The sequence below is a fragment of the Martes martes genome (assembly GCF_963455335.1).
Source record: "Martes martes genome assembly, chromosome: X".
NCBI lineage: Eukaryota > Metazoa > Chordata > Mammalia > Carnivora > Mustelidae > Martes > Martes martes.
In genome coordinates this window covers 84,366,087-84,377,600 of record NC_137897.1, presented here as the reverse complement: position 1 = coordinate 84,377,600, position 11,514 = coordinate 84,366,087, and the positions used below count along the sequence as shown (strand labels likewise).

The window sequence follows — 11,514 nt, the reverse complement described above, 5'->3', positions numbered from 1 at the left end:
CAGTGCTTGTACACATAAGCTTTCAGCGAAAGCTGTCCTCACACATAATTGACTCTCACATTTTAGCAACTTTATCTATACTTTGGATGTACATTTAGCACTCAGCAAAACAGGGGGAAGTCTTTAAGTAATAAACCACAAATGGTCAGGCCGGGCCCCTTCAGAAGTATAAGTGTAAATGCGTTTTACGGGTACAAGTCAAGGTTAAAAGCAACCACAAACCTTGGGAGTACAAAAAGATACAACCACTTTGGGAAACAGTCTGGCTGTGTCTTCTAAAACCATCTTCCCTGTGACCCAGCATTCCCACCCCTAGGTACTTACCCAAGGAAAAGGAAAACCCATGTCCACGAAAGGATTTGTATGAAAACATTCGTAGCAGCTGTCCTTTTTTTTTTTTTTTAAGATTTCATTCCTAAGCAATCTCTATACCCAGAATGGGTGCTCGAACTCACAACCCCAAGATCAAGAGTCACATGCTCTTCTTACTGAGCCAGCCAGGTGTCCCAGGTGTCAAGGCTTTGCTTTTCATGGCCAGAAACCGGAAATATCTCAGGGATCCATCAGTAGGAGAATGGATAATGGAAAATGAAACTGCACTGTGATCACAGACAATGCAATGATGTAGCTGATTCTCAAAAACATGAGGCTGAGTAAAAGAAGTCTTATACAAAAGGATTCATACTGTATGCTTCCATTTATATGAAGTTATGTAACAGGCAAAACTAACCAATGATGGGGAAAAAAAAGAAATCAGAAGAGTGGCTTCCCCTGGGGGGGGGGGCGAAGGGAAGGGAACGTCTGGGAAGGGACAAGAGGAAGCTTTCTTGAGTGGTGAGAAGGTTCTATATCTTAGTGGCAGTTCAGTCATACAGTTAAATTTGTCAAAACTCAGCAAATGTTTAGTTAATGTCTATGCATGTCAACTTAGGGGTATTTTACCTTGGCAGGAGAACAATCATAAGCAAATACTGAATTCAAGTTAAGGCTAGGCAGGTGGAAAGGGCTTAGGAGTGAAGTGTGCTGATGTCTGCAACTTCAAAAAGAAAAAAGACAGTGGCTAGACAGACAGATGGAGAGATGGCCAGGTGACGGGTGGATAAACCCCATATGGGAAAATATTAGTGGTGGAAACTAGCTAGGAAGTGATAAGGGTTCCACCATAAAATTTTTCCAGCTTTGTTGTGTGTTTGAAATTTTGCACAATGAAGTTTTTCTTTGTGAACAAAAATATAACCACCAGGTTTGGCATCCTGCATAGAGTGAGTTTTTTTTTTCAAATGTAAAAAGGTTTCATTGGAGGAAGGCAGACCGCAAACCTAGGTAAATATTTCCTGAACACCTATGATATGACAGGCACTGCGCCACGTTAGGGGAGGGATACAAGGAGGAAGAACGCAGCACTTACCCTCAAAAGGACTGCAGGGACCATCTGACAAGCCCACATGTCCCTGTTATCCCACCCTGTGGGGATGCTTAGGAGAGTGAAATTTCATCTGGTGGGAAAATGTCTTAATTGTTCTTACCGCAAGAAAGAAGTGGTATGTCACATGGCAGACGTGTTAGCTCATGCTACAGTGTAATCACATTGCAACATATAAATGTATTAAACCTATAGGTTGGATACCGGAAGCTGACATAATGTTGTAAGTCAACTGCAGGGCGATAAAGTAATAATAATAATTACAAAAGGAGAAGTGCCCAACATTGAAGACGTGTGGGTAGTTATTGCTGCAAATATGATTGGAAGGGACTTTCAAGCCAGAGCAGAGAGCCTGGAAGGCTGCACTAAGGTGATAATTTGGCGATCCAATGGGGCCCATTCAAGAATTTTAAGCCAACGAGTGACATCCTTGGAAAATCGCTGGGAGAAAAGGGGCAGCTGCAACAGATATCATTGCTTTAGAGGGATTGGCAGGCGAGGGAGCTTTTCATGTACGTACAACGAGCAGAGAGAACAGATGGAAGCGCGCGTGGAGGGGAGGGAGGTGCACAATGACTCAGGCAGTGGCAAGGAGATGAGGTTCTCCTCCTTCCCATCTTCTGGGAAAGAGGAAGCTGTTTAGTCTATGCCCTTCTCTTACTTCTTTGTTCCACTAGATTGTGGCTCTGTGAGGCTAAACTGGTCGTTTACAGCCAGTGTCTGTTCCGATTTCTAGTCTATTCTGAGCGGTCAGTGCCCAAGACCTGCTGCTGGTAAATATGTGTGATGTCACCCCTACCCGACTCGCAGGGTTGCTGTAAGGTTAATGAACATAACATATGGAATCTGCCCAGCACATGTTAAGCATTCAATCCACGAGGATCAGAGAACCACATCTGATGCTTGGGTTTGTGGCTTTGATAGAGGATATCCTCAGCACAAGCCCACCGAGATGTCTCAAAGTCTCTAAAGTAGGCACTTAAAGTCCCTCAGACCCATTCCAGCCCATAAATATTGTGACCTTTATCAAACCCCAGCCAACTCCCCCCTCCCCAAACACCACACATTTTCTTATGGAACAACTGAGAAGCCTCAGTTGGACCCAGGAAATTTCTCATTTGTTCTCCTCCCTCTTTTGAGAATGCACCTGTCTTGGGGGAGCGGGAAGGGGTACGGTGGGTTGCCATAACAGTAAATTCAGACCACTGGGTATCTCCTTCTTCAAACAAGGCTTTGGACTCTAGTGTTTCAAGTGTGGGTCCAGGGTCCGCATTCTCTCTGAAACAGAACTCTGGCGAGACTTCACACCCACTATGCATTTCACTCTGGATCCTTTCACTCCCTGCTTTTTTGTAGCTCCCCAAGTGGCTGTGAGAGTCATGAAGCCACAGACAGTTCACCAGGATAACTCTTTGACCCATGTGTCTGTAGGACTCAGCATAGCACCCTGCCCAGCGAAACATGCAATCAATAGTTGTGGAATGAATGAACGAATGAACGATTCCTTCTTGGTCTGGACTTCGTGCTTCACGAAGCCTCCTTTCTGCCCCTTCCTCAGAGCCCATTGTGAGTCTGCCAGCCTTCTGGACTCCAACAGTGCTTACCATCTGTGCCTGTCCCTTGGCCAGGAGCCAAATTCGACTCCGGTTCAATTCAACCAACTTCCATGGAGCTGCACTATTGGCAGGAAGCACTCACAGTCTCAAGGAATGGCGAGAGCATTTCCTAGCCCATGGCGCCTCAATTGTACTTTTAAAACAAACTTGGCATGGGACAGAACCTTTTCCGAGACTTTTTGAAAGTCTAAATACATGATTATAAATTACTTCCCTTTGTCGACACACTTGATTACCATCCAGGAAGTAAGTGAGTTCTAGACTAGGATGGATAAACAGATGATTATGTGACAGGTATGGAGGCAGGTTTGGGGGCGGGGTGGGGTGGAAGGGTGGGGAGGAATGAGACTGAATCCTTGTCTGATGTAGTTTCATTAAGTGTGGTGGGGAAATGGGGCTGGCATCTCAGCCATTCAGGGCTGGCCTGGGACTGGGATTTGAAGGGATGCCCAGCAGCCCCTTGAGTGAAAAGAAAGCCAGAATCCCCACACATACACCTGTTGTTTTTTTGCTGAGGGTTGGGCCTTTTAAAATTTTATGACTAGTCTCCATTCCTGATTCCACCCCCTTCTCCACATCTCCTGCCCCCCATGCCAGTCTTCTATAAATTAGTAGCGTGTTCTCTCTCTAGCAATTATTTCATTTAATGGAATTAGAGTTAGCTTTGTATATATTTATATAATCGTTTTAGCTCTTGTTGTAAGATTTCTGGTTATTTGCAGGGTTTTGCTTTTCAAAATAAGCTGTTCTTCAAATTCAAGGGGAGGAGATGGTGTCCACTGCTGGTGAGGACCTCAGGCCCAGCCAAAAAGATTGGACTTCATTAAAGAAGCAAAAGGAAGTGACTCTGGGTTTCTGAACATGGAGGGGAATTGGCAGAAGTGGTGTTGGAAGACAATGACAGACAGTCTCTGACTTAGGATGGCTTGCCTAATAATTCTTTGATGTTGCAATAGTACAAAAGCAATACACGTTCTTAGAAAGTGTACTTGAAATTGTTTTGAATTTGGATCTTTTCCCGGACTGGCTGTACGTGTTCTGATTCTCTCTCATTAACAACCAATACACTCACAGCCTTCTGTTTTCAGCATAGTATTCAGTAAGTTACATGAGACATTCAACACTTCATTATCAAATAGGCTTTGTGTTAGATGACTTTGCCCAACCGGAGGCTAATGGAAGAATTTTGAGCATGTCTACCATAGGCTAGGCTAAGCTGTGTTACAGGTTAGGTATAATAAGTGCATTTTCGATTTAAGGTCTTTTCAACTTACGTTTGTTTTATTGGGACATAACCTCATTGTAAGTCGAGGAAGATCTGTATTCTAGCCAGAGCAGGGCGGATTGGGTTACAGGCAGGGAGATCTGCCAGAAGACTCTGCAGATTGCCTATTTGACCTGAGGTAATGAGAGCTTGGGTTAAGCTTATGGTAGCAAAACCAGAAAGGAAGGAGGGGGTAGATCTGAGAAAGAATCAGAGCTAGAGATTCAGATTTGGCTACATATACGTCAGGTGGTCTGTGAAACCATGTAAGGAGAAGCCTTCCAAGGAAATGGATGTTAAGAGAGAAAAGCTGAGGACTGAGCCTTCAGGGATTCCAACAGTTAACGGGAGGAGGAAAGGAAAGAAGAGGAGCCAGCAAAGGAGACAGAGAATGATGGCTCAGAGAGATAAGAGAAACTTGAGACTGCAATGCCATGAGAGCCAAGGGTAGGACACTTACAGGAAGGAGTGGGTGGTTGATAGTATCAAATTCATCCTTGAGGTCAGAGATGCAAACTGAGCAGAGCCCCTTGAATTTGGTCAGGAGGTCGTTGGTGAACTTAAAGAGAGCGGTTTGGCAAAATGTGCCAGATTCTAGAAGGTTCCACGGCAGGGAGAGGTGAAAAAATGGAGGCAGTTCATGGATTCTATCCATGTGACAAGAATAATGTGTTAGGACTGAGAAGAACAAGGTTAAACTTTATCATTCTAGTCCCGCTACTTAACTACTTGAACTTGTTTCCTCTTCTGAAAATGGGAATAATCCTGTTAGTTCATAAGGCTGTTGAAAGTACAACAGAAATTTAAATGATGACTTTTATGTGATAGCGAAGGGGCTTCTTCCTCACCCCCAGACCCCCAAGCCCTAGAGATTTCTGGGCATGATGTAATAGGTAACCGAAGTCTTTTAGTTTTTCAGTCCTGTCCCTGGTTTGATACTGTTTTGAGAATTTTCTAGTTGTGTCCTCTGGCATTCATGCCAAGTCACTTTAACAATTCTTTCCTGAGCCCGTCGGAGGTGAGGACCTTGAGGTAAGGTGGTTGGGAGGGAGTCAGTGTTCAGGGCTACGTGGAATGCCTCTGAGACCTGGGTAGAAGCTATTAAGCAAGGCTCTGTTCGAGACCCTGGGTATAGTTCCCCGGTGTGCCAATCTCACCCCAAAACGCAGAAGCCTGCATTTCCTGAAGGGCAGCTGGGGCAGAGGCACCCAAAACACCTCCTTTTTTGACCCATGGCACCAGCAGACTGAACGGCTGCTGGACCAAACTGTCTCAAGCAGGCAGCTTGATTCTCAAGGTGTACATAAAGACAGATCCTTTTTTTCATTCCTTCTATTCTCACTCAGTAACCAGACCTGATCGGCACGATCTCCCGTTGTTGATTTTTTTTCCCCTACTCACTGTCTACAAATCAATCCTTTGGGCATGTTTCCTTGGTGAAGCTCAGGTTATTGGTCTCAGTGCCTTGCTTTCCCCTAAAAGAAGATATCCTCTGGGGGGGGGGGGGAATGGCTGCCTCACAACAAGCCGGCAGGGCCTAGGCCTGGAGGGGCTCGGGGCTGGGGGCTGGAGGGCCTAACTGGGTGCAGAGAAAGCAGATGTGCGTATTCTCTAGAAGATGCACTTTTTACATCCTGATACATCTAGAGACTGTCATCCAAGGGCCTTTTTAATGTCTGTGTTCCTTTTAATGAAAGAACTTGGTTTCATTTCTGGGAAGAGGGCTCGCTGGCGGGAAACAGGGTCACATTGTGGAAGGTATAGTCACATGCTAAGATGCGTAGGCCTCTCTAAAAATGGGATAGGAGGTCGGGGCAGGGGTCCTTCCAAGGAGGCCGGTGTATGTCAGCCCCCCTTCTGGGAGACCAGGGAGTCGTACTCTGCTTCAGCCGCCCAATTTGTCCTGAGCATCTTCGGAATGAGATGCTCTCCTCCTCTGCGCGGGGGGGAAGGAGAACGGGTTGGAAAGATAGGCCAGGGTCCTTGTCTGTGGGAGCAGTTGCCATAGGACGTGGACAGGCGGCCTTGGCGGCCCCGTTATGGGCAGGCAGCGCGGACGGAACCCCGGGGGCAGGGCTTGTCTTGGGGGGCCAGATGCTGTCTCTGGGCCAAAGCCCGGGCCTGCAAGGGCAGGTGGCCAGAACTTGGAAGGAATTCTCTTCCGCAGCCCAGGGTCCAGGCTTGGCCCCGGCGAGCTGCCCTGCCAGCCTCCGCTGCCTGGGGCCTAGCGCATTCCGCGCCCCCGCCCGTCCGCCCCTCCGGGGGCCTCGCCCCCTCCCTTGTCCCCTTCTCCTCTCCCCACCAGCTGTCCCCTTTCCCCGGAGCGCCCAGACAGCCGGAGCCTGGGAAGAGGCGGCCTCGGGCCGGAGGGGGCGTGGTGGGGAAGGGGAGGAGGGCGGGGGTGAGGGGATAAGGAGGCCCGCGCTGCCCGCGCCCCCAGCCACTGCCCGCCCGGGAGCCGGGTGCCGCCGCCGCCGCCTCTTGCCCGCTTCTCCTCGCCTTGGGGGAAAGGTCAGCAGCGTCCTGGAGCCGCCGTGCCCCTCCCCGACAGCCATGAACTGCAGCGAGAGCCAGCGGCTGCGCACCCTCCTCAGCCGCCTGCTGCTCGAGCTGCACCACCGGGGCAACGCCAGCGGCCTGGGCGCCGGCCCCGGCCCGAGCATGGGCATGGGGGTCGTGCCCGACCCGTTCGTGGGCCGCGAGGCGACTAGCGCCAAGGGCGACGACGCCTATCTCTACATCCTGCTCATCATGATCTTCTACGCCTGCTTGGCCGGAGGCCTCATCCTGGCCTACACCCGCTCCCGCAAGCTCGTCGAGGCCAAGGACGAGCCGGCCCAGGCCTGCGCGGCGCACGAGTGGGCCGCCGCCGACGCTGAGACTGCAGCCGGCTCGCCGGCCGCCGGCCGCCGCCAGCTCACCCCCGCGGCGCCGCCCACCCCGGCCACCGGCACGGAGGGGGTCTAGACCAGCCGCCCCGCTTGCCCCTCGCGCGCGCGCCCTCCTCAGCTGCCGCGTCCCCCGCGGGCGCTGCGCCCGCCTGCTCCTTTCCTTCCCTTCCAGGCGCCGCCTCACCCGAGGCCCAGACACGGAAAGGCCCGCAGACCTTGTCTGACAGGCTCTGGAAGAAGCATCCCCTTACCCAGCCCAGCCAGGTTTCTCCCTCCTCTCCCTCCTCTCCCCACCTCCTATTCCTTCCCCCCGCCCCGCCCCGCACACCCAACTGCACTAAACTGCCTCTGCTCTCTTGTCTTCAGACAGCCCTGACAGCACGCTCCAGCCCTCTGGGAAACTGAATCCACAACGTCCAACACCTGGCATTGAAGGGAAGCCATGAAGTCCATCAGAACTCTGGTCCGTCTACGGGCAGCTGCTCCAGGGCCTGCCAGGGACTGCTCGCTCTGCAGAGCCAGCGGGCTTGCCATTGCTGCCAGGCGGGCCGCAGCAGCTCCAGCTTCTTGTTGCCTTAGGGACCAAGACAAAGAAAATCAAGAGACCTCAGACATCTTTCCCCTCCCTCCCTCTTGCCGCAGGGAGCTCGCAGGACACTAGGACCAGTCTGTGGGCTAGAATGGACTGAATGGGGACTGAAGGGGGAGGGGAGCTCAAGGACAGGGGAAGATCTATGACCCCAACTGTATGGCTTTCTTGCATCCAGTTGCCATCCCAAAGGTAACTTGCCCGATTTTGAGCAGCTCTGCTGTCTTCTGATGTGGGTAACCATGGCTGGGTGTATCCCCTCCGTACCTCCAAATGCCGCCCCCCGTGTGGATTCAGTTTTTACCGCAGCTGTCTGCTTCTTGTATGGAACACGACGAGGCTCAGACGTTTGCCTCCTCTGTAACCTGGGGAATGTCAGAGGCAGGTAATAAATGTTGAAGCAATAACCTAAGACTCTTGTCTCAGAGATGCCAGCCTTGAGACCAGGTACTATGTAGAAAAAGAATCCTTTTTGCTTTTGGAAATGATGGTTAGATTTGAGGGTTGGGTTGTTGTGGTTTTTATATCTGTATATTCAATTCCAACATGGTAGAGGTGATTGTGGGGGAAGGAAAGGTTGATATGGCTAAATGGGTCATTTTTTCAAGGGTTTCAAAAGTTCTCCCCCCCCCTTAATTCTGAAGCACCTTGAAATATCACAATGCTAAATGAGGTTCTCCCACTGAAGCAGTTTTTCAGGCTACACTTAAAAAAACCTCTCATGCCCATCGCTATTAGCTATTATCAAAGTTAATTTTTAGAAGTCACCTTTGCAAGTCTCAAACATGTGGCTTACTAAAAGAGAAAAGCCATCAAATAGCATAAGTCATGAGTGGGAGGGACAATGCTTCAGCTGAGCAATCTCAGCCAGTGATGGGTAAAGCTACAGGTGCACACTTTTTGATGTATTCTCCCTTACCTCAAGAAGGTCAGCAGAACTTGCCTGCTAGAGCTTAACAGCTTAGACCTGATGGTGGCTGTTTGGGCTTCATTGAACACAAATAAATCACCTCTTAGCATTAAGCCAACTAGCTTCAATACAGCTGTGGTTTCTGTGACAGCAAAGCAAATATATTGTGGGGCACTTCAATGGCTGATAAGATATAAACCACATTCAAGTCATTGGTTTTGATCTTGTAGCCCATATGGCATTTTATTGGAGCTGTTAATAAGTTAAATGAACCTACTTTCATCCCCAGGATCCACTCCACTCCCCAAAGATCAGCTGGCCTTACCGCCTTGGCTGATCTCCAGTCTTGGTTTCAGCCTTAAAGCCGTGCAGGTGGGGATCGGGGATTGGGCAGCAGTCCAAGACAATGACAGGGAGAAAGGAGATGCTGTGAGAGCCTCCTCAGACTCAGGCAGGAAGGCCTGAGTGGGATGTTGGGGGAGGGCACGGATACCCAGCCATGCCAGGGGCGAGTGCGGGGGAGAACAGTCCCCAGCCCCATATGTCAAGTACAACATTGTCCCCCATTTATCTGGCATGAATGGGGACACAAAGTTGTTCTGATAATGAGCATAATCACTGGTTAGGTGTTGACAAATTAGGTATCATTTTTCACAGACATTAAAAAAACATACCACCCAAAATAATATATGTATAGAGGAAACTGCTCCCAGGCAATGCCCATAATTAACATTAATGTGTCAGCTGTGGGAAAACCAATCCCGCTGCAAAACTATTTCTGCTTTCAAAAACATTTTAACTTTTTAATGATGATTAGGGGAACTGTGAAGAACATGCAGTAAGAGGAGCCACAGAACTCTTCCAGTGAGAAAAGTGACCTGGCCTGGGGAGGACGATTTGCTTTACTGTTCAGTCGCTTTTCCCAAGTACATCCAGGGTTACGACTCTGTCCCAGATAATGGAGTTTCCCAGAAGCCTGGACACATGAATCTCTACCAACAGGAAGGGGGGGAGCTGTGAACACTATTGAAATGCTCATATTGTGGTTAGCAAAACATAGAAGAAAGGAAAACCAGGGGCTTGGCCATTTTCATAATATATTCCTGAATAGCACGAGCTAACTGTCCAAACTGGGGAATGGTTAGCCTTCTCCTGAACGTGATTCTAATAAGTTGGAGTGATTTCTTTTTCTTTTTCTTTCTTTTTTTTTTTTCCCAACCCACCCGGCAGTCTATTTCTCCCTTCTGTGTAAGCAGATCCTGTTTTAGGTCAGGTCAGATCTTTGCTCCATAATAATAATGAAGAAAGAGACCCATGCTTTCTTAATTGTAACTTGAGGCTTTCAACAGAGCACAAGTAGGAGATGTTTGGAGTTCCAATGTCTGTAAGCACTCATCGACAGTGCAAAACTAAACAGAAACTTTACTTCCATTCCAGACGTAGTTCTGTGTTGTCGATTTGCTTTTCTAGAGGGCTATAAATGGGGTCTTTCATTTGTTTGTAGTTACCACCTTCTCCTTTTCAATTTTCCATCTCTTTTAGAAACCAAAGATCTGCACATGATTTGTATCAACAAAGAGAAAAGGGGCTGGGCTGCTTTCCAAAGGATCTTGCCTGACGGCTCAAGCAAATGTGTGTGGTGTGGTGGAGAGCACAGGACCAGAATCGGGAAAGCTGGGGTCCAGCCCTGGCTTTGCCAGTTAGCCGGCTTTATTTCTCAGAACAAGCAGCCTAACCTCCCTTGGCCTGTCTCCACAGCTGTGGGAATTTGAGGATCAAGTAAGATAATGCATGGGAAAAAGCTGGAAGTACAAGAGCTATAAGAAGCATAAGGTGTTAAGTTTATATTTCCTTTTTCCCCTCCTTGGGGGAGTGCTTTTGAACAGTCCCATGGGGGAGGACGGGTGGGGGGCGGGGAGAGAAAATTCTCCACTCAGTAGAGCCTGCTCTTATTGCTCAGAGAGAGGATTGTAGGGACTTGGCCACTACCTCCCAGATTTCTGAGCCCATCTCCCCCATTCTCAGAATCTTGGATGACTAGGAGTCTGTGCATAACCACCTCACCATCCTACTCATCCCCTCTTCCCGCAGGCCCACAGTGACCTGTTTTAAAAAATATGACAATAATACTGTATTTTCAGGGTTCCACCAGGACTGGAGACTAGACTTTGAAGACACAGGTCAAGGATTGAGAGAAGGCAAAAGACAAGAGAATGAAGGGAAGGAATCACAGGCTTCATGAGGGAGGTAGGAGGAAGAGCAATCTAGAATGTTCTGTGAAGGTTAGAGAGGGTGACTTAGGACCACCAAGGGAGAATGGATCACATTGGTCAATAGCCAACCCCAGGTGAATTTGAATCACCTATCAAAATGGCTTCTGGGAGAAGAAGCTGGATGAGAAGTCACTTTTTCAGCCCCTGTTGTCACTTAACACAACCTACCGCCAGTCCAGGAAGACAAATAATGTGATTAAAGCAACTCTTCCATTTGTGCTGGATCTCAGAGCACAGCACATGTGGAGTACCGAGCTTTCTCTCAGCCCCTGAACGGGTGTTCACGGTTTATAATAGATCACTCAGGATGATGTAAATGTGAAACCCAAGGAAAGAATCTCTAGTTGTGGATTTTGGTGAAATCTGGAAAGAGTGATATCTTGAAGGGCTTGTGTGTGTTGGGGCCGGGGCTGGGTGGGAAGGGGCATACTGTAACTTCCCACAGCTTCTCAAGTCACATCCTCCTCTTACTGCCAGCTGCGCTTAGAACCCTGCAGAGGACTCAGGTGGTCGCGAAGGACTGGCTTGCAGTATGCATTCGCTGAATT

The 11,514-nt window shown here is 48.9% G+C and overlaps 1 protein-coding gene across 1 annotated transcript; it reads left to right on the top strand.

Moving 5' to 3' along the window:
- Positions 1–6,856: 6,856 nt before the first annotated feature.
- On the top strand, positions 6,857–7,270 carry KCNE5 (potassium voltage-gated channel subfamily E regulatory subunit 5; the record flags this gene model as incomplete). Its single annotated transcript, XM_080795566.1, has 1 exon — positions 6,857–7,270. One exon carries the CDS (start codon positions 6,857–6,859, stop codon positions 7,268–7,270), a length of 414 nt encoding a protein of 137 aa, XP_080651692.1.
- Positions 7,271–11,514: the final 4,244 nt, after the last annotated feature.